This window comes from Calonectris borealis, chromosome 4 (assembly GCF_964195595.1).
Source record: "Calonectris borealis chromosome 4, bCalBor7.hap1.2, whole genome shotgun sequence".
Lineage (NCBI taxonomy): Eukaryota > Metazoa > Chordata > Aves > Procellariiformes > Procellariidae > Calonectris > Calonectris borealis.
This window is the reverse complement of record NC_134315.1, coordinates 58350009-58376021: the sequence shown is the minus strand read 5'-3', so window position 1 is coordinate 58376021 and position 26013 is coordinate 58350009. Positions and strand designations below refer to the sequence as shown.

General features: G+C 41.9%; 1 protein-coding gene across 1 annotated transcript in view; it reads left to right on the top strand.

The window, feature by feature from the left end:
* The first annotated feature begins 4657 nt into the window (after positions 1–4657).
* Positions 4658–26013, top strand: part of DKK2 (dickkopf Wnt signaling pathway inhibitor 2) — a 42353-nt gene continuing 20997 nt past the window's right edge. Inside the window, exons 1-2 of the mRNA XM_075149743.1 lie at positions 4658–5385; positions 8206–8215. Of these exons, the coding sequence (XP_075005844.1) occupies positions 5177–5385; positions 8206–8215 (219 nt within the window). The 5' untranslated portion in view covers positions 4658–5176. The remainder of the gene's footprint in view (positions 5386–8205; positions 8216–26013) is intronic.

The following is a 26013-nucleotide window of genomic DNA, read 5'->3' as shown; positions in this document are numbered from 1 at the left end:
AGAAGGATCCCAAGAAGATTTGTGGTTATGTACGCAATGGTCAAGGAGCAGATTCGGTTACTGCAGTATGGTATTTAAGAGATTTCTAGTGACTGTCCCGTGTGTTAACATTTGCCGCTGACTGTGGTTTTTGAGATAATGCTTCTTCCATTATTCTGTACAGTTAGCTGTAAAATGTTTTGAGTAGAAGACTGTATTGCTCTGAAATATTTGACTACACGCACATATGCAAAGTATAGGGGCCTTAGCTTCTCCCAAGTAGGCATCCAAACTTAGCGGTAAACTCTCTTTCTGCCTGATCTTCAGTAGTGTGACAGCCTCTGCTTAATGCACTTCACGCATTTAACAACCACTGTTTTTTGTAGCTAGTTGCTCCGGTAGACCCCCCATGGCACTTAAGAGTTTTAGAAGTTCTTGGCGTCTCTCAAAACCCAGGTTGTAGTGGCACAGTCCTAGATCTGAAAAACGGAGGTGCTTCTTGGTATTTTTGCCTCCATACCATCTTATTTGAGCAGATGCTGTGAAATAAATCCGTGTCTTTAAAGGACGTAAGAGCTGCTGCAATGAGGAGTATAGGATATCCATGACTAGGTTTGGAGATCTGTATTTGACCACCTCCAAAGGCGTGGACTGAATGCTGGTTAAAAGTGAAAAAAAAAAAAACCAAAATATCAAATAGCTTGTTTCTTTGCAAGTATTATGTATCCTTTGCACAAGAACTGTTGTAGCAAACCAAGATCTTGTAGTTACTGTCATGCTTTTATTAAGAAGAAGAAAAAAAAAAAACAAAGCTCCCCCCCAACACAGGTTTAGTGTCCTGTCCATCTCCTTCTGATTTCTTTGGTCTTGAGCAGCATGGTGGTCTGGCAGCAGTTGCCCTGAAGTGACGTGGGTTGTTGCTTCCTCTGGAGGGAACCATCTGACAGGGTAGCAAAGCAAAACCTGTTTCCATTTCCTCAGAGATGCTGCAGACTATCTTCCCTTCAGAGCCGTGAGTTACAAGATGGGTCTTGCCCTGTTGGAAAGATACTCGCTTCCATGGCCACTAAATTGAAATTAATGTCTGGAAACTTAGTTGAATCCAGCTGATTGATTACCTTCGTACTTATCTGAATCCAGACTGATTTGAAAAAATGAGTTTGGGCACCTGTTCCTAAATATCTGAAAAGCTTTGAGCATTCCTCCCTAGTTTTCTTCGAATTTCTAAAGGGGACTTTGTTATTTACTTCAAAGGACTTGGAATGTGGCTTGCTTTTTACATTTATTAATTTAAGTAATAATTTCAATAAGATATTCATAGATATATATTTAATTAATTTAGACAGAGTCTACTTACAGTCTGGTCCTTTAGGTGCTGTGTGCCTCTCTAATACCACACATGTCCATTTATTTCAAGAAGAGCTGAATGATACTCGCATGAAGTCATCATATTGTGTTTTTTATTGTCATGGATTCTCTTTGTGTGTCTCACCAGTTTATTTTGTTCTCTTTGTAATCCTCCCTTATTCAAAGCAACTCTGGTGGAGAATGCTCCACCAATGACTTATAAATTTCTGTTCCTTCCTGTGTAAGAGAAACACAGGTGGATATCTTTTGTGTTTTTTCTTTTTTTAAAAGAGTATCTGTCACGCCAAATACTAACACAATATGCCATCTTACAGCCCTCGATGAAGCAGAAAACAAAAGGGTGGAGGTATTTCTTGAGTTGCACGCAAAAGATAACATCCAAAAAAGTTATAATTTGAGAGGGGTTGCTATTGCTGTCACCAAAGTTAAGAAACAAGTCAGTTAGTAGATTCAGAGCCCAGTTAAATACACAATAAATACTGAGTTGTATAAAGCATTTTGGAGAAGAAGGGGACTGTCTGAAGTGTGAATTAACACAGCCTCCCGTATATTTTGATCAATAGTGCAGATCCACCCACCATTTTATCAAATGTCTTAGGGGTGAGAAAACGACATTTTTCTTGTCCAATTTTTGTGGTAATCTTGCAAAACCTGCTGATCTGATATTTTTACAAATTTGGTACTATCCCTGAAGCAGGACAGATCCGGGCTAAGGCTCCATGGTGGCATATATGGAGAATACTAGGAAGAAAGATCTGAATTGTAACTTAAGTGTTCTCTGCAGTGTATTTATCCCCAGCAAGAAACCAAAATGGGACTAGGGCAGACCATGCTAATGGGAAAAGGAAACGCAGCATTGACTTGTTATTAGAAATCAGGGAGCTGTTACCAGTTTGTGTTTCTGCATCTCAGCTTGAACCTGCATGATGGGTGGGTGGACGTCAGCACTCCCGTGTTTGTGTGTGAGGTGCCTATGCATGTCTGTATATACACTGCATATGTACATCTGAGCAGATTGCATGTTTCTCTGTGGCTGTGATTTTACCCATTTTGTGTGTGTGGTGTTTATATGGCTCTCTGCCAACTTTCTATGAAATTATCTGTTAGAGCTTTTCCTGTGGCCCTGATAGCTGTTTGCTTTTGGGTTTGGGAGGGGTGAAACAGCAGGAGGGTGTCTAAAACAATCAAAAAGGATTTTTGGCTTTTATCAGTTTCTTCTGAAATTGCAGACTGCTTTCTGATCTTTTAGAAACATTTCCTTACAAATGTCTTCAAGAATTATCAGGGATGAAAACAGAAACGTAATATTAATTTATTTAAGGCTGCATAAAGATGGAAAAAGGAAATGCTGTGAAGAAGGCAAACATTGGTGTGGTTTTTTTTTTTTCTGAACCTAGTTTTCTGAAATCAAGTGCTAATAAAACTGCTTCCAACTTCAAAACCAGTAAACGCGCACTCATCTGAAGCCTGAGCAGAGCAAATGCCGTGCTCTGTAGAACGGTTTAAAATCCAGTCTTGGGAGTTGATATGTCATTTCAGTTGTTACTTTAAAAAAAACCAAAAAAATCTTCCCTGTGAGATGGGATTAAATCCTCCCAAACAGTTCTAAGGTTTGAGCTGTGGCAAAAGATTTAAGTTAATCTACATCATTACAAGATGCTCTGTTTAATACAATACAAGCCCTAAGATTAGGACACACTGCTAGCAGTAACGTGTCAATAGATAGGCAACATTTAAAAAAACTTACCCAAGGTGGTGTGGTTCACAGAGTGTTACCTGCAGAGAGCTCCTATGGCCCAGAAGGGCTTCTGCTCACTTGGAGCAGGAGCACTGGGGGGCAAAAGAGTGCTCCACTCCTCCCTGGTATTCCTGCCTCAGCAACTTCCTTCTGCAGAGCTGTTAATTTAGAAGAAACGAAATTTCAGGTGTGCATTTCTTCTTCACCCCTTCTGCCATGTAAAGAGGTAGAGTAACTGGAAAGGATCAACAGGTTGGAGGAGGGAACCCTCAGGAGAGGGGAAAACATGAAAATTCTCTGTACTGTTCCCAGACATGGTAGTGTTCATACATGAACATGTGGGACAGCAAGAGGCCTGCTCCTCTCGCCCTCTTTTGTTCCCTCCACCTCACTTTCACAGGTCCAGGGGAAAGACGAGGGCTTGTAGCTGCTCCACTGCAGTGCCCCATGGTGATGTTCTCTGCACTAAATCCTTTGCGGCTAACAGGGAAAAGAGCTGAGCTGTGTTTACCCCAGTTCTGCTGATTTTGCGCTCTGTGTTCCTGTTTACCTTCCTTTTTCTGAAATCCAGTGGTTTTGGTGCTGCGGCAGGGAGATGCAAGTGCCTTGGGGCGTGTGGGTGTAGTTACTAGCACCTGGATATTTCACAGCAATCGGATGTGTGCTCAAGCCGAGGAAATTGAGAAGATGAATACGAAATAAGTCTCTCAGGTTGCTAGTGGCACCGTGGCACTGAGAAGCGTCACGTTTAGGAATAGTGCAGCGCACCATTAGTGGCTGGACATGCTCTTCACCTAGGCAGTGGAATTCGGAAGCTCAGGCATAAGATTTGGCAGGATTTGCGTGCCAGCCTCATACTTCCACAGCACTGCGGGACTAATCTGCTTTGTGCTTCTGAGCGTTTCAGGGAGCTGGAGCACCTCGACACATGCTTCAGTTCGGCAGCGCACTTCGGGGAGCCCCTGCGGAAAGCCTGCCAGCACCTGTCCCCTTCGGCGAGACTTAACCTCCACCTCCGGGCTGGACACCGGAGCGGCAGCGAGGTGCAGCCGAGAGCATGGCACGCGTGTCCAGGGCGGTGCGTGGTCGTGCGCCCCCGGCAGACCCTGGCTGGAGAGAGGGGGTCCCCCCAGGCTGGGGAGAGAGCGGCCGCCAGAGAGGTGGGAGCTGGGTGGGGGGACGGAGGGGGCGAGAGTGGCTGCGCGGCGTGTCCCTCGGCTGGGCTGGGGACGGGGGCAAGGGACACCCGCTGCCGGCGGCTATAAAAATAAGGGGGGCAGGGAGAGGCCGCCGGAGACCCCGGAGTGGGAGGGGGAGCAGCGCAGGAAGCCCGGCGGGGTTCTGCCCCTCTGCCCGTGTCCCGGCGCTCCCGCCGCGGGTGGGGGCCAGCCCCGGGGCTCCCCCTGCCCTGCCTCCCCGCCCCGCCGCCGGATGCCCAGAGCCCCTCGCCCCGCACCGGCCGGGCTGGAGGAGGAGGAGGAGGAGGAGGAGGAGGAGACCGGGCGCTTTCACTCCTGCTGGCTGCAGAGGCTGAGGCAAAAGACAGAAAAAGGAGGAGGGGAATAAAAAGTAAAGAGAGGGGGAGAGAGAGAGTGAAAGAAAACTAAGCCCAGCTTTTGCCGGTGCTGCTTGGATTGGATCTGGTTTGAGTTTCCTCTCTGCTGGCTTGTGCAGCAAGAGAGGAGGAGTGGGGGGAAGTAACTCACTCACTCGTCCTCTGAAGCTTGAGCAAACGTGCTGGTGACTGCACTGGTGGGGAGCTGCCCAGGGTGCAGTTGCCTCGTAGCTTATTGCTCTCAGTTACTAAAGAATTGCCTGGACTTCTCGAGGACCTGGAGGAAAAAGCCATCACTTCACAGACCCAATAGTGCCTATAGACTTTCACATGTTTTTTACCTAGGGGATTCTTTTTTTTTTTAATTTTTCTCCCGTGTCTCTCACAACAGCAGTTCCTTGAGTGTGTGGCATTGAAATCCATTGCTTTGTTAACAACTTTGGGAGATATTTTTAAAAACTTTTTTTCCCTCTTTTGTTTTCTTTGCTTTAAAAAAAAAAAGAAAAAAAAAGATAGTCCTTTTGGGGGGAGGGGAGATGATCGTGCTGATGTGGAATAAGTGCTCCTGCTGTCTCCTCTTACTAGCCGCGGTCCTGATCGTGGAGAGCTCCCAGCTAGACAGCTCCAGCTCCAAGGTGAACTCCATCAAGTCCACCCTGATGGGGGAGGCTCCAACTCAGGCAACCAACAGATCTGCAGGCATCCACCAGGGACTGACGCTTGCTAGCAGTAAGAAGGGCAAAATGCTAGAGCAGATGGGAAAACCTCCCAAGCACTATCACCGGCAAGGAGAGGTAGGACATCGCTTCATTGCTCGAGTGTCTGTCCGTCTGCGTGCTATATGCAAATAATTGCTAGTCCTCCCCTTGCAGTGTTTTCAAAGCTTTATTGTGTTAAATTAATTAATTTACTTCATTGGGGTTGTCTAGGACAATATAATCTCATAATTGGTGGTAAGAACTGTGCAAGTGGGAGTTGGAAGGTTTTAAACCTTTCATTTTTCTCTGTAGGATTAATAACTGATGGAAGACAGAGTAATCTAAAAAAATAATCTTCAGCATTTCTTTGTTTGCCTCCTTCAAAAGGCTGCTAGAAGTAAAGGAAGAAATTTCTTGTTAAGTCTTAGACACTAAATGAATTGAATTTGAATAGGTGAGGAAAATTTGAGCATGAAGTGAAAACTGTGTTTACAGCGGTGAAACAAACTTGGTTTTAAAAATCACACCTAGCAAGTTGATCTCTGATGTCTTTCTCCATGGTGAGAATAAAAAAGCATGCTGTCCCAGTGGTATAGTTTAAGGCACATTCATTTGCTTAATATGACAGAAAATAAATTCTAGGTTTCTTGTCCAAAATACGCTCAAGTGGTTGTGGAAGTTTTGTTTGGTTATGTCCAGTTGAGATAAGCAGGGAGTAACAACCCTGAATATGAAGTTTGAGTGTAAGGAAGAAAGAAAATGTTATAGAAACTTTTGAAAAAAAGACCCTGACTTGCTTATGCAGTCTTCTTTCCTCTCTACCCTGCTTGGAAACTTGGAAGTCTGATAGAAAATTATCTCCGTTCAACTATCTTTGTGGTGAACTATAAAGCAGCATTTTAAGCCATCAGTCCTCTATTTCCCTATCAAGTCTCAACTTGGATGGTATAAATGTTGCACATCGTGGTGTTGAAGGAGATATACTTCTCCAGAAAATATAGATTTTTATACTATTGGGTATTATTAGTACCTCCAAATACAGCTGCTTTTCATAAGCAACAAACAGTGTAGCAGCAAGGGAGCTGCCAACATTCAGCACTAAAAAGGCAAAATACTCAATGCCTGAAGGGTCTGTATCTTGCCTACATTTTCCTTAAAGCGGCAGAGAAGCTGCAGATTCAAGCGATCCACTGAATTTGCTAAAGTGTTTCACATCAGCTCCCTAATAATTGAATGTTATCCTTGGGTTTTGTGTGCAGGCGTAATAACAGTGGTGGTAGTTTTGGTTTTTGCGTGTGAGAAATTTGTTTTTAAACTCCTCCAAGCTTTCTTTCCCTAGCCACTCAATTGTTTTATAATTTACCCAGAATTTGGTCGCCTCTCCTTACCTCTAAGCAAAGTTTAGTAACAGATGCTGTGCTGAAGTTTCATATTACTAAAGTACTGTGCTCTTTCCTAGTGCACATTGTAATAATTACTATGTTAAATCACCTTGAGAAAATACAGGAGCATGATACACTTTCTTATAAGTTCTCCCTGGGTTTTCTTTTGTTTTCTGCGTATTCACAAAAAGTCAATATATAGGACCTATTTTCCCACTGAGTGTTATCTCAGCCTCATGAGTTTCAGTGCGGGTACTTGTAGGGCTGTGCCGTACAGCCCCAAGCACAATATATAATTTTTGCCTTTTGGGGAAGTCTTGCCACATTTCCCTAAGTACAACATCCTTAGCACTTCAATGTGTATTCAGTGCAATGTTCAGAATGTTTGATTATAATTCACCCAGTTCCTGGAAAACAAGCTGCACTGCCCACCAGTTGCATTTGCAAGATTTGCCCCTTACTTACCAACCTCGGTTGTTTGCTGGGGACTTCTAGTTACTGGCATGAACTCACAAGGTGCACTTCAAGTCAGAGACAACACTATAAGTATCTGTAATGGTAGAAGAGGTGGCACGCACGTTAAGATGTCCTGTTTGTAGCACAAGCAAAGACCTCTGGAGAATCAGTGACTTTGGCTCCCGGGGAGCAAAGCCTGGCCTCCCATCCAGGGCTGTTGGTGCTGATTTCACCCTCTCTTCTTGGGACTCTGTCCCCGGCTCCTGCACGGTCTCACGCCGATGTAGTCCGTGAAAATGACTCAGAGTTGCTACCAATAATTGTGGATGTTACTTTTGGCCATCTGCCTGAAGGAACACAATTAACACAGAATTGCAGTAAAAAGAAGAAAAGAAAAAAAAAAGAAAAAAAAAAAAGTTACTTTTGTGATAATGCTTTATCTTTAGTGGTACTTCCAGCTGCAGGGTTGGTAAGCCGCTGCGTTTTTTACCAGTGGTGTCACACATCTCAACTAACTAAGACATGACATTTTCATAATTTTTTTTAAAGTATTCTCTTATTAGGTTAGTACTTGATTTGTTTAGATTATGGGACTTTGTGTTGAAGTTTTGCGTGTCATTTGCTAAAAGAACAGGCCTATGCTTTTCTTTCTAAAACAATCTGTTGCATTAGTAGGATTTATAATGTGTCAAAAGTAGCAGTACCTTTTATATCTTGGTAACATTAAATGGTGAGTTGAGTGTCTTGTTTACAACCAGGAAATAATTTTAGTAAGGACCAACGATATGCAGCTTAAAAAGGAAAACTGATAGAAATTTGCTGTTGCAGTTGTGACAGCTCTGAGCTGTGCATTCAATTCTCTGCAGATACACATAGTGGAAATCAGAGAACTCTCACCAAAACTGATGAAAGGACCATCAGCCAGCAACCTATTTACTTATTCAGCTTGGTAGACTAATGCACTTTCAGAACATTTCTTTAATATGTTAATGTAACATTTTCAATTATGTCAATTCTCGGGACTAAGAGCAACTTGGGAGTCTTTAATCAGCAATAAATCAACAGATACAATAGTTCATGGCTTATCTGGAGTGTTGATGTATTTCAGCTGGTAGTTACAGTGCTTCTGCCCAGAAAGGGAAGATCCCGCACTCCTTTGTCAGGCAAAGTTCCAGTTCAAATTAATGAAAATACTCACATGAGCAAAGCAAGCTGATCCGGCTTGCTGGAGGGACTGGTGGGGCAAATGTGGGTTTTAGTAAGACTTACATTTTTATGTCTTTCTGAGGAATATTGTTTATTTTCTGTTCTTATTCCCTTTACTGCCTTGGATCAGCAGAGAATAGAAGCACTGACGTGCTATATTGGTGAGATTTCACTGTTCTTCACTGTCACTCCTGTTTTCCCCTTTCTGCAAACTGTTAGTCTTCCCAATTTCACAGAGAATCAGAAAGTATCTACAGCATTTGCACAAGGGAAAAATATGCACAGAAATAGGACCGTACAATGCATGTTAGCCTACGTTACTTTTGGGGGGATCAGTACTATATACTGTCTGCCATTTATTTCCTTTCAAAACTTGATTTAGAGAAATGGCTTCTAGGAACAGCTAACACCTCAGCATTGTGGCCTCTCTAGGAAATTGTTCTGGACATACCATCTCTCTAAATAAATACAACGCTGTGAATAGAGTCATAAATGAAAAAGACCAGATTAGCAACGATGGTGGATTAATTTTTCTGCATGTTAGATACAGCTTCCACTGTGTGAGCACTCTCGCTCATCTATAGGGGTGCAACTTGAAAGGGAAAATCCCGTGTATCGTAGCTGTGTTTGAAAGGCGTAGCCGTTCCATAGATTCCTGGGTGATGGCTCTGTAGCCTCTTTAATTCACTTCACCATCTTTTTGACTTCTTGCCTCTGAGCAAGAAGAGAGTCCCCTCTCTCCTCTGAGGCTTGTCCCCTCCGTCAGTGCTGGGGTTTGCACTCCTTCGCACTCAACCGCCTTTAATGATCTGGTAGGCTGAGACCTACCAAACTTTATTTCCAGCCGTTTTCCTTCTTTATAGGGCACTATTCTCTTCTGCCCTTTCCAAGTCCTGGCCAAAAGCCATTCTTTCAGCTCTTTTCCCCAGCAAGTCGTGCCTCTTGTTCCCTTTGCTGCTGCATAGCTGGTTGGGTTTGTGCTTCCCGTTGGGACTATCCCTCCCACTTCCCCCACGCACACGACGGAAGCAACAGTAACGAAGGGAAGAACTGGGATGTCCAAGAGAGAGTGCCTCACGGCACAACTGTGGGGCTGAATAAGAGATAATGAGGTCTGGAAAGAGGGAGAGAGGAGTGAGTGAAAAGCTGGGACAAGTTTTAACGCTTCAGAGGCACGATAGACCAATATCAGCTAAGCCTTTGTATTCCAAATGTAATCGGTTTAATTTTAAAAATGTATTTTTTTTTTAAACTGTACCACAGCTTGAGCTAAGAGGCTTGAGACCACAAAAGCCAAACCAAAAAGGCATTAATCCAAATGGCCAAGTTGACACTGATCTCATACCTATCAGCGCACGGACATACATGTGCTTTTTGAACAGGACGTAGTTACCCACAAGGACTTGCTAGAAAATGCTTGGATGATGCTTTGTAGCAAGTAAAACAGCATGAGATGTAGTAATTGACTGCAGTGCCCTGAGAATGTTACAATAAAATGTACCAAAGACACCAAAAATGTAACCACAATATCTTGAATAGCGAGCAACCAAGACAGCATAAATTATTTCTCCATGGAATTAAAAATAAATTAATTACAATACCTAGAAATTACATCCAGCAACAGCTTCTTCTTTTTTTTTTTTTTTGTAAAAAAATAAATACAGAATTGCTAAATCTGCAGAGGTCACCAGAGAACGTATTCTTTGCTCTTGCTGTTTGCTGTTAGGAATCTGGGAGACATACTGGTTTACTGGCAGCAGTCTTGCTAAATAGCCGAGTGGCTTGTCTCTTGATTGAAAAATGGGATGCAGAGCATTATCTCCTTCCTGGGTCATGCTTGGTGTCCCCTTCAGTTTGTTATTATTATTTGACTTCTTAATATAGAGTAAAAGCTCCTATAAAGTGGCTTTACTACAACTATTTCCTATTATTTTTGCAAAAATGCCTAGAAAACTTCCAGGACTCTGATGTGCTATCAAGTGTGCAAATACTTAGGAAGAGTTAGTTTCTGTCTGCAAAATCTGTCAGAGTCTAAGGACAACACAAAAGGTGATGAAGCATGATTACATTTTGCCCTCAGAAAAATGAGTCTGATTAACTCATTATGTTTGATTAACTGATGCTTTGCAGATGCAAATATAGCACAAGTTTAATTTTGATTTTAATTATCTCAACACCGGATGTATCTTGCAAGCATTTCATATCTCATGGTTTGTCAGTTGAGCCTTTGGTCCTTTTACAGTTGTTCTTACAAATGCCTCACCCTGGAAATGTCGTTTAGGAGGAATTTAACTCTGCAAAGGAGGAGTCCCATGAAGCTCCTGCTTCTGTTTGTTTTTTGAGCATTGCTTTCCTCTTCAGGTTTTGTGTATCTAAGGATTTTTTAAAGTATATCCAAACAAGTTTTATATATATGTTAAAATGTTAATTTGGAGAACACCTTCACAGCAGAGACCTTCCCTTCCTGCTTGGGCTTGCAGAAGTCCCTGCCAAGCTCATGCTACCCCCACATGCACACGTTGGTCATGGCTGGCAAGAGTCAGGGTGCAGTGGACCAGACTTGGAGCCAGCAGCCCCCACTTGGCCCGTCGTTGGCACGCAGCTTGTCACCCTGTCCCGCCGCGGTGCTGGGGAGCTTTGTGTCGGTGTCGGCACTGCAGTCGTTAGACATTTATGATAGATTTGAGGAACTGAAGTTTGTATGACACTACAGAAATGGGGAAGAAAACCAGAAGCCACCTCTCTGCTTTTCCTGCATCAGTAAAACTCCAAGTATATGTAGATTTTTTTTTTTTTTTTTTAACAGAACTGAGGATAATTCTTTGGAGATCCTTGTCTTTCAGTGCTATGTTCTAGGCTGTGTTTCTGGTACCTTTAGGTTGAAACCAGCTTCTATGAGCTTCATATCCATGGATATGAAAAGCCCATACAAAAGCCAAGAAGATCAGAAGGTTTGTTTTGTTACTTTTTAAAAATTAATTTTGCCTTCAAAAGTCTTTATTTTCATTACAGGACATGAACATTCATCTCTTCTTTTTTGATCAAGTATAGGATGTGCAATGACCGTATGTGTCCTCAAACTGTCACTTTTCTCAGTATAATTTTTTCCTTTTTGATTGAAGGGCAGATTTATTTTAATGGAAAATTTCATTAACACAAAGCAATTTTCATATTGCAACGAAATGTGAAAATAGGTGAATTTGTGATACTTCCAAGGTCATTGCAGAATCCTTTGCTCTAGAATAAGCTACAGAAAGTAGTGTTAGAGAGAGAGCGATAGCGTAAAAGGATACATTTGGTCATACTAAATGACCAAAGCTCAGCAGTTTTCAAATAAAATAATGAGTTTTGTTCATCTTAGTTACAGTTTTCTTGGGATCGACCCTAAATCCATCTATGATTTATACATTTGTGTTCACACAAACAGAACTTGAGTTGTGAAAATGAATAGCTATAAACACGCATCGGGAATGTGGGGTTTGCTCATTTAGCAGCTATTTTGTTCTTACTAAAGGAAAGACCGGGGCAATGCTACAAAAAAAGAAAAAAAGTTTAAGAGTTGTTTTTTCCCCCCTCAAAGCGCATAAGCACACAGTTCAGCCCCTTGGGACTTTCTTAAAGCTGAGCTTTGATATGATTGAATTTTCATATGCACAGTAATGAATCTTGGAGACATGCATGTTGCACATATGTAGTGCAAATGGCACTGGTTTAGCATTTTTAGCAGCAAGCGAAGGTGGACTGTTCTGCACATGCTCGGGAATGAGGTGTTGCTTCACTCCGCAAGCCCTCTGCCTCATTCTCTGTGCATCATGTAAGTGTGAACCAGGCTGTGCATGCTTTTAAAAGCATATTTATCGGTCCAGTGAATGAGAGGACAGGATTCAGTTCTACGTGTTTTGGCAGCTTGCGTTGAGTGAAGCAGTGACTTGCTGTCAGTGTGATCTCTCCCCTGCAAGTCTGAAATGCCTAAAGCAGAGATCTCTTAAAAGGAATTGCAACAGAATATGTTTATGTTGCAGCAGGAAACTTTTATTCTTGGAACTTCATTCTTAACGAGGATGGCATCAGGGAAAGTAATGCATCTGATGGGGGAAAAGTTCCTGTATTTTTCTGTTTGCACAGAGCAGAGTAGTTTCTAGAATTGTTTGTTTTGTTATGTGTTCCTACAGAAAATGGTGCACCTCTTCTTGACAGCCTGCAAAGATCCTAAAGCTGGGCATTTTGCTGAAAAACAAGGTCTTTGGAAGTGGGGGAGAGAACTGTATGTAAAACCACTAACAGAAATGCAAAATGCTAAGCCTAACTGATCTAGTTGGCGTTAACTTAGTTCAATTCATTTTCAGAAGTATCAGAAAGATTTAGGCTGTGTCAAAAAGAAAAGGTACTGTCAGATGTGCTACCATCTTGTATTTGACCTTTTTGCTTTCATATGACTTTCCTTTTAGTTTTTTTTTACAGCAAAACTCTAGTGTTTCATGAAGTACAGCCTCAGTACTCTGGATGGCCAGTGTCAAGTATTCATGTCAACTCAAAAGAAGCTATAGAAATCTAGGTCCTGTGTTTAAATAGTTGTTTTCTGAAGTCACTACTGAAAATAGATTTTGGGCTTCCCAATGCTGCAAGTTCTAAGGAAGACTCCACCTGCCACCCGCTCTTACAGCTAGATTTACTGGTGTGCCTGAGTGCTTTCCCTGATTTTCTTACCGTGGCTGTGTTCATGTGGAGTATAACACAGTGGTGATTTGGCTTATGCGGTCTCTTTTTTATAGAGTTTTTACATAGTTTTTATAGAGCATGGGTTTAAAAGGAGAAAAACCTCTGTCCAATATGACATAGAGCTGCAAGCAAGAGATGGTGTTAGGGAGCCTTGGGCTTGGCAGAGAGTTTGTCTTCGCAGTGTGTCTTCAGTAGCAGCTGAGTGAAAAATGGCCAAATGAAGCTTCTGTTGGCCTGACCTGGCAGGGCTAGTACAGACCGCAGAACTTGCCATATTTCTTTGTTTCTTCTCTTTTGGTTGAAAATGAGAGAGCAGAGCCTGCTTCCCATCCAGTTCATTGTGAATTTCCTGGGAGACTCAGGATCCTGTTTTCTATCTTAAAAAAGAACAGTTTGTGTTTCTGTCCATCTTGTGGGGCATTAGGTTGTCCAGGACACAGAGACTGAGCTGTGAGTCTCCTACTTCTCCTCTTTGGTAGGAGGAGTACTGGGTGGATACTTACTTTCTTTTTCAAGCATCATCTCCCCTATCATTCTTCAGGCAGGAGGGAAGGAGAGAGGGATGTCAAATGGCCATTTCCTCTTTTAGAGGTAATGCATTCCTTACCAAAGAAAGTTACAAATTGTGATTAAATAGTTAACATACAGCTTTCACATCGAGGGAGACCTTATAGTGAGTACTACGAAGGAATAATAATAATGAAGAAACAGAAGGGAAGAAAAAGCCAGCTACTATTCTGTGTTTGCATCAGGGAACAGAGTGACCATTGGGCAGGCAGAGAAGGTGGCATGGCTGGTGTGTTATCTGGTGATAAATTCACGAGCGTTTACGGAGATAAACGGCCTGGCATCATTAGTCTTCTCTTTGCGGTGGGATTATCTCATTAACTCCCTCGGATGATGGGAGCCATAAAGTGGTGAAGACTCTTTCATGTATTGAGCATAGCCTGACAGTTTTACCAGACTTGTCATTCTTAAATTTCAGTTTGTCATCCGCTCAGGTCGTAATAATGATACCATATGACTCACATAATCAACCACATGCCATAAGGTGCGAGCTGAACACTATAGGGTTGCCCAGCGAGACTGGAAGTTGTTCTTCCAGACCCTCTCAGTTCCTGTTTACTCCCAACAAAGGTAAATTTGCAATGTATATCATTCATAACCAAGCAGTTCAACCAACCCCTGTGGTGGGGAGAGAGAGTAGGTGTGGGTCAGAACTGAAGAATGGAAGTGCTGGGATCTGTGGAAGGACCAGGAGGTTGCCATCCTCTCTCCACACCTTCTCCAGAGTGGAGCCAAGTGTTGATGCTGCCTCATGTGTCATCTTAGGGGTAATGAGGAAAACTGCCTATCAAAAGTTAGGCTTAAAAGTCTACTTTATATTTTGGTGGAGGAGCTAAACTGCTTAGCTGCATAAAATGTTTTTGTAATTGTTTGAATAAATACAGGGTTTTTAAAATGCTCTTCAGGAATGCTTGTAAACTTCTGTGCTTGGTTTTGTCCTTGTTGCTATCTTCCAGACATCCCACTCCTCGCCAAGGAAATGGCTTTTTAACAAGAAGAATCCTCTGGAAATTGCTTTCTGAGGGGGTCCTTGCCACAGCAGCTGCAACAAATTGCAACTGAACTTCAGTCCCAATTGTTTTTTATTGCTAAAAGGATAAGTGACCAAGTGAATACTTGTATTATAGCTTCGCGACAATTTATTAAGTATCAAATTGTAGTGTGTGGTGTTGTCTAACCAGAAGATTAAGGTTTTCTCTGTGGAGGGAAATTTCTCTCAGACTTTGTAGCAGTGCTTAAGCTGAAAGAGGCTGGGAAAGTCTTGCTGATCCCAAACTGTCCTGTGGTTAGGCAGACTTAGGGTTTTCCTTCCAGAGACCTCAGTGCTGGGGCCGGGGCCCGGCCAGCGATGTCAGTGCAAGCAGAGTATAACCAGCACGAGGCAGCCGAAAAGAGAAGTCACGGCACTGCAGTCTAATGCGTGCTGATCCACTCCACGCTGTGTAAACAAGTCTCCGGGGGGCATTTTTTGAGCAAGTTGTTTTTGAGTAACAGCATAGCTTTAGCATAGCTCAGATTATGCTAATTGGGAAGCAGTTTTGGCACGGTCTTCCAAATAAGCAACACGGAGTCCAGGGAGGTCAAGGAAGGATGGAGCAAAACCTTGGGATGGTACAGGCCACTTCCTTGTGTCTTTGAGCAGGGTTTGCCAGCTGGAAAGGAGTCGCAGGTCTGCTTGCCTTCCCCTCAGCCTCTCTGCTCCAACTTTGGGGGCAGTAGGAGGATAAGGAAGACTGTCCCTTTACTTCTCTAAAAAAGTGAGTAGAATGGGAAAGAAGATGCATCTTTTATTTCATGGGAAATAGGAGGTTCTAAGTTTTGGTATTGCACAAATATATAAAATGTGCTAGGTAGTGCAAAATTTTCTAAGGATTTCAGATGTAGGAACTCAGGCTTTCTTAGCTTACGTGTTTGTCTATATGCATATGAAAATCTTGGTTTAATTATTATCTAAAGAGTGGTAGAGATAAATTATAAATTAAAAGGTATTATTATTATTGTTGTTGTTACTATTATTATTATTGAAAATGCAAGACCTTTTTTTTATCTTTGGATTTCACTGGAAGTGTAGAAGAAACAACTGGCTGGACCACTGAAGGGGGACAATTATCAGGTGGTCGGAAGAATGAGTTTAGAAGTCAAAGTTTCGTGTTTGGTTTTTCCCCTGCTTGCTTTCCTGATTTACCAAACTGGGAAGCACATATCTGGCCCTGTGCTTGACAGGGATTTTGGATGGCTTCATTAAAAACATTTGTAAAATGTTTAAAGACCTTCATGCATGGAAATATCCGATAGGCAGAAGATGTTCATTTAAAATGCAAGTGGGCATTTCTGTTATTGGCGCACTTCAATGAACTTAGGTTATGGAGGGTTTAAGCATCAGAGAGCAAAACTAGAGACACCCCTCAGTCCCTGGGAAAGCAGATTTCTAATGAGCCTTCCTCAGGCATGCTGGCCTTACTGTCACTGGTGTAGGTTTGGGATTTGGGTTTGGTTTTGTTCATCACAGTCGCAAGTATGGTGCCTTTTCTTAAACACTGTCCTCTTAAGTTATCAGTGGAGGATAGATAAGAGAGCCTTTATTACAGGCACACATGTGCACCGCAGGTGTGAAGAGAACTCTTAAACTGTTTATGAGCGCACAAAGCCCCACGAACAAAGAGGGCAGAAAAGAATGTTGTCATTTTAAGGAAAAATATGTTTTAAGGCCCTGTTAAAAATAAAGCCAAAAAGAAATAGCAAATGGGCTGCAGATTGTCTGTGTAACAGGGATTAGCACTGTGAAAATCTTCCATTTTTCTGAACAGGCATGTACCACAGACAGGCCCAGCTAGCCGAGATACCATTCGACACTGGAGGGGGTATCCACTTTCAGGCTCTTGTCTCAGTGAGTTACCCACAAAATCTCCCTCCGATAGGAACAAAGAGACGAAGAGTAGGATAACAGTGTTGACTCTGCAGTCTTAACTCTGCTTTAAAGGTTCTAGATGACCAGAAGCCAGTGTATATGTTGTACGAACAGGTATGATAGCAGTGTATGAGTTCGAGATCTGGGGTGCAGTTGTCACTCTTGATTTTGGTGGGACTGAAGCCTATTTTACAGCTAAAGGGTCAGAATGGAAGGGTCAAGGATGGGGAAAATGAGACAAACCCTGTTATCTTCTATAACAGCCACGTGATGATATCTTTACTTGTTCAGGAGCAGCTTTCAGGTCCACCGAGGGGAACGTCCATATCGGTGGTGACAATTCAGTACCCAAAGAAGTGATGTAACTCACTCCCCTCCAGCACTGTTTCCTAGCAGATGCACAAAAAAAATGTGGCCACAGACGCAAGCTCATGCTGCCCAGAAGTGCCACACTTTGGCTCCTTACTCCACAAAACGTGCTGTCTCGTTGCCCATCTTATCCAAGAGGTGCAACACGCTTCTGCGCAGAAAGCCATCTCAAAGGTTAGGCCCTGTTTATAGATAGGACGAATTTGAAGGGTATTTATGTACCTAACTCCCTGAATGTGTTCAGTGGGAATTAGGTTCCATGCACCTTTAGGGAGCAGGGTCGTGGCCTTTTCCATGCAGGAGAGAAACTCAGCTCAAAGGAAATCATCCGGCTGAGACTCCCTCGCTGCAAAGCATGCTCAGCAAGAAGGAGCTCTCTTGTCTTTCATCACTTATGTAAGACAGTTAGAATTTGGTCATCAGAATAATTTTTTTATAATTATTATTACAGAAAAAGATAAATCAGAATTATTTATGTTGTCCCCTCAACGATGAAATAATGATATGAAAGATCCGTGACGGATCTGTATCTAATGTACCAGGCACAGTTCCTCTGGCCCTTCTGTACGGGTTTTGGTCTCCATCCAGAGTAACCCTTTTCTTAAAGCAGTGTCATTTTTTTTCAGTGTAAAACTGGACAAAGATGCAGAGATGTTGCAAGCAGAGCTGTAGCGTTTCTCTTTAATGAGCCTCTTCCTGACCCACCCTATGTAAAGCAGTTGACACATCATGTGTTGTGCAGCTGGGACGGAGACCCTGGCACATGTATCTGACACATGAATGTATTGACTTCGGCCTTTTGGAAGCACCGGACCCATGCTGTTCTCCAGAGATGTGTCTAAGTCATTTCCCAGATACCGTGGATATAGTGGCGGTGGGAGCAAAAGCTGAAGTGGAATTCACTAATTCAGATTTAGCTGATTCTGTGAAAACAGATTGCACAACAGAGACTGACACTCAGTTTCTGGATTTGATTTCCTCTCTTTCCCTGGTTTGACTTCCAGTGCTCCTTCTGGCTGTTGGTCAGTATTCAGGTCTCAGGTTGTAGAGTTTGGGGGGGGGCGGGGGGGTGTGTGTTTGGAGTTTTGGGGGGTTGTTGTTTTTTTTTTTTAAAATGCAAGACTTTTGCAATGTAGCACTTTAAATTTGAGTTTTACCCGTTGACTGAAGAACAGACCAGTTTCTGTGAGGTATCAGCTGGAGGGCTTGAAGGGCTGCTTAGGTGGCGCAGGGCTGAATTTCAGCCAGGGTGATCCATGCTGCTGAAATAGCATGAGCAGACAAGACCAGCCATGAACACGGTTCGTGCGCTGTCGGTAGTACAACACGTGTCTGTGTTACCGCAGGACGGGGAGCTCTGCTGCTCCCGGTGCTGTTGACTTCACTGGAAGTCTTTTTGCTTGTATGCTTTGACCACTTGTTAGTAAAATTTCACACTGCTTTTACTTTTGATCCCCTTCTGCCCTAAATGACCCTATTGGCAGGAAATTAATTTAAACGGTAGCTAGTAGAAGACATTTTGTGAACATTTGCTTCTTCTAAAGTTTATTTTCACAGTATGTGTCACCTGAATATTTTCCAGAACAGAAAACCTCAAATGCTCTCCTGTCCTGATAACATGTGCGAGGCTGAGGCTTCCCTCTTCCTTCCAGCCTGCTTCACAAAACACTCTCTTAATACTCAGCCTTAATTGTATTTGTAAAGATAATATTAAGGTTAATGTTTCAGAACAGCACTCTCTTACCAGGCTAATGACAGATCAAAATCTAACGACACCATTTCTGGCAAGTAATTTACCACTGCTCTTTAAATACTTGTGTGAACGGAGCTATAGCTCAAGTACAAAAACTTTAAAGAAACTGAATTGCCAAGGGATAACCCATTTAATAACTGATTAGAATAACTAATAACTGATCAGTAGACAGGACTAAACGACGAGCTTTCACAATGCAGGGAGGCTGTAAGCAAAGTTTCACGCAAATCTTTTAGAGACTGATGCTGTTTAACTTATTGGTAAATTGTCTGGAAAACAGGGGAGTAGTGAGGCACAGAAGTTTTTAATGAAGTGTATTCAGAACAGTAAGAACTTAAACGGAGCACAAAGAGTTGCAGTAAATGTCAGTATACTGAGCATCTGAGAAATAAAACCCACAGGTGAAATTCCTCTTCTATAGGTATAAAGCAATGCACATGGCATTATGTGATGGCAGTTAGGCACATACAGTGATAACTTCTAAATTAGAGGCACTTTAGCTATCAGTTAATGGTGAAGCAGTAGCAGACAGACAAAAATTAAATATTAAAAAAAAAAAAAAAGCCAAGCAGAATATCAGGAACTGAGAACAAAACAGAGGGCATTTTTACACTGCTTCTAAGTTCATGGTGCTGAATAACTGTTAAAAGGATATAGAAGCAGTCAGGATTAGATGGGGAGGAGGACAGCAGGGATGATCAGAGCAGCAGAACTGCTTTAACAAAGGAGAAATTAATTAGGACAAAACGCCCCAGTTAGGAAAAGGGATGTCCATGGGAGAACAAGACAGAGAGATATAAAATAATGAAGGGTGAGGAAAAGGTGAGTGGGGAGCAATCACTCAGTATTTGCCCTAGAAGAAGAGCCAAGAGCAGACAGTGTGAAATTATCAGACAGCCAGGAACTACTTTTCATATTGTATAGCTTATTGCCACATGATGCTGTGGGAGCCATATGGAACTGCTCAAACGGAGATGAGACAGACGCAGAGACGAGAGATTGCACTGGTAGGTACTAAACACAGTGGTAAAATTTCCAGCTTCAGATGTGTCTAAGCTGCTGTTGGCTGAGGCTGGGAGAATGTGTCTGGGAGAAATCCTCTGTACTTGCCTATTTTCTTACTCCTTGGAGTATTTGCAACTAGCAGGGCACTGGCCTGACCACTTTCCTCTGATACATTATGGCAACTTTTATGTACTTATGTAGTTTGTCAATAATTTATTATTTTTATCAACATAATAAATCAATATCAATTTATATTTTATCAGCATCATAAATAACCCAGCTTGTTACCTCAATTTATCAGTAAACTTGAGCATATGTGGTTCGATGTAAGTATTCATGTTGATGTGTTTACCTCAGTTAGGATGTGCATATATAAATATCAGTCAGGCAAATATTTAAATACTTTGCTGGACTTGATCTTTGGATCTATGACAGTGGGCACTGATTTTCATATCCTCTCCAATGCCCATTGAAATCAGCGTGAATACTCCCAGAACTTCACTGTGGGTTTGTTATCCAGAGAGACTTCTAGACTACATGTTAAATATTCCAAAGAGATTGCTGCAGCGAATGGAAAACATGACTATAATGAAAAGGAAATGGAAAAACGAAGAAATAGACAAAGAGGCTTAGGACAGATTTACAAAGTATGTAGCAGTCACAAGTTGGGGGAGACTTTTCAAAGAATTTTGCTACCATTTAGTCAGCTACGGAAGTAAATACTTTCACAAAAGGGGCAGATTTTCAAGTCAGTCATCACTCAGAATGAAGGTTTTTGGGTTTGGGGGCTCTTTTTGCTTTCTTTTGTTACTTTCTCAAGCTCTTTTGTGCTCATGAGTAAATTCTTCCCTCCCAAATTATCATTATACATAGGGCTGAGTATCTTCATACTTTATAGAAATTTCATAAATACATCCTGTAATTTTGTAGTGAGCTTCTATGGTAAATTCTGTATAACTCAGTGAATTGACTTAAATTTGCCTTCAGAATCCACCTTCTTTTTTTTGCTTAAATCTCTCAGCCCTTCTGTATACACAGTTATCTTTGAAGGCAGAGTGTGCCACAGACAAGGTCAGCAAACTTGGACCCGACAGCAGAGTAAGTGTCCCTTCCTCACGAGCTCATGGCAGAAGCAGTCAATGCTTCCTTCTGCTTCTTGGTGAAGCGTGTTCTAAGCTGATGAAAATACGCAACTCAGGAACACAAAACTGAGATTTTTCTCCTTTAAATATACTCTGTATTTCAGTGATGCATTAATAGAACACTTTGCTAGTGCAAATTATATTTATCACTTCTGCTGCTAGAATGACCTTACAGCTTTCTGAAAAGTCTAACGTTTCCAAAGTTGCTACGGTTTTGATGGAAACCACTCTCGCGCCAGAGAAGTACAGGGTTGGCTGACTCCACCTACAAATAGCTATAGACAGCTGAGGAGAAAGAGCAACTCAGGATTACAGTCAACCAAAGGATGTCTTTATCTTTCAAGTTGATTTGACCAGAGATTTTAGGGAGCCTTAATAAAAGTCACGGTGTTACAAGTGCTGGGGGGGTGTCTCTCCCCACTTTCACCAGATCTCCCGCCACATCTGGCAAAAGTGGGAATTTGCACAGTCTAAAAATACTGTGTTCCCTCCGCTGCTCCCCCTGGCTGCAGTCTCCAGTTACCAGCACTGATTTAAAGAATATTGTTAGTATTAAAAAAAAAAAATTAAATCCTCCTTTGATTCACCCATGAGTGGAAGCCTGTCATCTTTAGTCTGATGTTTGGTCTGCTGAGTCATCAGCTATGCTAAATTTTTACCGCATTGATTCAAAAAAATTGTCATTGTATGCCATCTGAATTTCCCCATTATGTGGAAATGCTCCTCGCTGAAAGAACTATATATTTTAAGGAACTCAAAACATTTGGAAGATGATGACTTCAATCCAAACATTTATACAATGGGAAGTAGAGTATTTTCAGAGAAGAAAGACACAGATGAAATTAATACAGAGTGATGTTAAATGTTATAAAGTTTAATAGGAAGTACACAGGTTGAAAATGATACTGTTTAAATCAATATTCTTTTAAACAGTAATTTTTCTAAACTTGCCTTAGAAATATTTGTTTTGAAAAGATGCGTACCTAACATATTTTCTACTTTTGGAATTCCATTTTTTGACAAAATATTCTGGTTCCAGAATTCCTGGAAACATCAGAACTTTGTGAGTGCTTTTAGGGCTTAAGAAGAAACAGAAAAAAATGTAATGGAAACTGCAAGATTTCACTGGGACTGCTCCATTTTCCCATAAAAATTCTTGGAATAAAAAGCTGCTTTTTCCTTTTTAATCCTTCAATGAAAAAAATGTGCTGTATTCACAATTTGTACAGATTCTAAGGAGAAGAATATCACAATTTATTGCAGATAGGAAAAGTATTTTCTCTGGAAACCTGCATTTGCTCTTGAATCGGCGGGTTACTGCTGCATTCATTTTCCATCCTTCTCGGCTTTCACGCTCGTTCATCCATCTCTTTGCGATATTTTATTGTTCAGTTTAGTAAACTCTTGAGTGTATAGAAATCTAAGTTCCCAGGACTCTGAATTAGAACTCAATTCATCTAACAGACTTTTGAAACTGGGGCTGTAATTCCCAGTTCATTTAGATACTTAACAATCATTTAACCTCCCGTCTGTATTTGTACTTGCTGACTTGTTGCTTTTTAGGCAGTAGAAGTCAGTCAACCTTCAGATCAGAAGCATGTGGTGCCCCACCAGCAGACAAACATTTTCCACCAACATTTTGAAGAGAATAAAAATCTGAATAAATAACCCCCAAGGTTGAAAAGAGCCTATTCACCAAACATTGGTAAAGTAATTCCACAGGAAAAATAAATGTTCAGCAAAGTGATCTTTCATTTGAAAATTGGATCCAGATTTTACAAACTGAGAAGGGTGAACAACTGTGTCAAATGCAGGGCAATGCAGTTTTTCTACAAAATGTGTTGCACAAGGTACTGATGTTCTGCTTATGGAGAAGTGCAATCTGGGCAAAAAGTAAACAGTTTGTTTATCAGCGAACTGTTGAAATCCTGGTACCATGAATGCTATCCCTCGTGTAATATATTCAATTCATGTATATGTACCATCTCCCAGCTAGTTCAGAGTGATACAATTCAGGACAGATTCATCTGGCAACACATCATTTTGAAAATGAAGCTTTCTGTTCTTTGAAAAAAGATGGTAAGATCGTTGTGTCTGGAAGGCAACAAAAATAGAGTACGAAATGAGACTTTTGGGAAAACCAAGCATTCGGTTCCCTATTTATCTTTTGTTCTAACATGGTTGTTCCTTGGTTAAATTCATCATTATTGCCTTTATATTCTCCTTTCACGAGGGAAAGAATTCACTTCTACCATGGAGCTAAGTTTAGTAGTAGTAGTAGTATGTTATCCAAGCATGGAGGAAAGGAAAGTAGTGTAGGGACTTAATGGCCAGTTATCGTATTAAAATGCAGTGTTAGAACTCTGCTGCCTCTTCAAGCAGCCATGCATATTTGAAATCCAAAGTTCTTTTTCTGAAAAGACAAATCACTCTAAGCTATTTTGACTTGGAAAACCTCATTCTCCCTGAATGCACTGATTTTGTTCCACCTGTGCAAGTCCTCTGAATTGAAAGGAAATTTCAGCAATACAATACCTGTAAGTTTGTGATATTTGTAAGAGCTAAATCCAAAATCTTTGTGCTCCGGGCTAAGGTGAATTTGTGCTGCAATTGACTTAGCAAGTGATCAGTCAGGCTGTGGAAGAAGGTTTTCAGAAGGTAACTAAAGCATTTCTACCTTTATAATACTTTCAGGATCTTAGCCAAGGACATAATTTTAGGGATGGTATAGTATGGAGAATGTCTCTGGCTTTCTCACTGTAATAGCATGTGGTGGGTTGACCCTGGCTGGATGCCAGGTGCCCACAAAAGCCACTCTACCACTTCCCCTCCTAAGCTGGACAGGGGAGAGAAAATATAACGAAAGGCTCGTGAGTCGAGATAAGGAGAGGGAGAGATCATTCACTAATTACCATCACAGGCAAAACAAACTCGACTGGGGGAAATTAGTTTAATTTTATTACCAATCAAAATCAGAGTACGATAATGAGAAATAAAAACTAAATCTTAAAACACCTTCCCCCCACCCCTCCCTTCTTCCCAGGCTCAGCTTTACTCCCAATTTCTCTACCTCCTCCCCCTGAGCGGCACAGGGGGTCGGTGAATGGGGGTTGCAGTCAGTTCATCACACGTTGTCTCTGCTGCTCCTTCCTCCTCAGGGGGAGGATGGACTCCTCACACTCTTCCCCTGCTCCAGCGTGGGGTCCCTCCCACGGGAGGCAGTCTTCCATGAACTTCTCCAACATGAGTCCTTCCCACAGGCTACGGTTCTTCACGAACTGCTCCAGCGTGGGTCCCTTCCACGGGGTGCAGTCCTTCTGGAACAGACTGCTCCAGTGTGGGTCCCCCACAAGGTCACAAGTCCTGCCAGCAGGACTTGTGTCGGCTCCTCTCTCCACAGGTCCTGCCAGGAGTCTGCTCCTGTGCGGGCTTCCCACGGGGTCACAGCCTCCTTCAGGCATCCACCTGCTCTGGCCTGAGGTCCTCCATGGGCTGCAGGTGGATATCTGCTCCACCATTAACCTCCATGGGCTGCAGGGAGACAGCCTGCCTCACCATGGTCTTCACCACAGACTGCAGGGGAATCTCTGCTCCGGCGCCTGGAGCACCTCCTCCCTCTCCTTCTTCCCTGACCTTGGTGTCTGCAGAGTTGTTTCTCTCACATGTTCTCACTCCTCTCTCTGGCTGCAATTGCTGTTGCACAGTTTGGGGTTTTTTCCCCCTTCTTAAATACGTTATCCCAGAGGCGCTACCACCATCGCTCATGGACTCAGCCTTGGCTAGCGGGGAGTCCATCTTAGAGCCGTCTGGCATTGGCTCTGTCAGACATGGGGGAAGCTTCTAGCGGCTTCTCACAGAAGCCACCCCTGTAACCCCCCTGCTACCAAAACCTGGCCACGCAAACGCAGTACATAGCGTATCCTAATTTGGTTTTGTATATTATTTCTTACATTATATCTGACTTATATATCTGCACTCATGCATATATATATATACACACACTAAGACTATTCATGGTATATGGATTATGCAGGAAAGTTATAATTTATTTTCTGGTTTTTACCAGTACTCTGAGGTTATTAGAACTGTTTTTGCAATCTTTAATACCAGGAAAAGGAAAAATGTCATAAAAGAACATTTTCTTGAGAAGTTTTGATAAAGATACAAAACTTTCAGTTCTTGTTAGGGGAAAAAACCTTCTAGAAATTAGGTCTCTTCAAAACTAAATTATTCATTATTCTAATTTTCATTATTCAGTCTTATTCGCTGCTCAAAGCACAGCAAATTTCCTTTTTTAAATATCTTTTGAAGATAAGTTTAAAGTTTGGAATTAAAGTAAAATTATTGTGAAACAGGTTTCTTTAAAAATGGCATAATGCGCTTTCATGTGTATTGTTTTCCAATGTTTTAATTTGGTCAGTTCACAAACAGGATGAGGATGATTTTATCTGTTGGAGATGAAACCTTTCCTGGGATAAGGCTGTGCACTTTTTCTGGTTCCCTCATCACCAAAACTCTTTTGGTCGAGAATTTTGCTGGTGATGCACATGCTAGAAGAGATTTCAGTTACTTTAGCTGAATAAGCAGGAGTGATAAATGGGGGGAAATATTTACCGTATTAAGGAAATTCAGAAACCAGCTGGTTCTAGATGGATCTGATGGGACAATTTAACATAATCCCTTACTTCAGCAACCTGTTTTAGGTGGAAAGACTAATTAAGACCAAGAGTTTTTGTAGCACAAAAACTACTGCTCCTTAGGTTAAAAAAAACCTGTGTTTTTCACCTTGGAAAAACTTTGTTGTTAGCACAATGCCAAGAAGAAAAAATAGTATTTGCCATTCTCTTTCGCCTAATACTTTTGTCTTGCCGTCTCTCCCAGTTTTGTGGGCTGGGCTTGTCTTGCTTCTGTAAGGTGGAGTTCCTTCTGTACTATCTTCAAAGCAATGGGCACCTCTTAATTTTCTTTTGTCGTAGGCACAGGGCTTCAAGTGGAGAGACACTTTGATGGGACTCGTTGGAGAACAGGGCATTCTCTCTGCATTAAGACTTTGAGGAAAATCAGAAGCAGTAAAAGAATTTCCTGAGCACTGTTGAAGCAGAATATGATTTCTCTAGAATTGCAGCTCATCACACTGCCTCCTGTTTTAGAGGAAAGCTAATACAGGT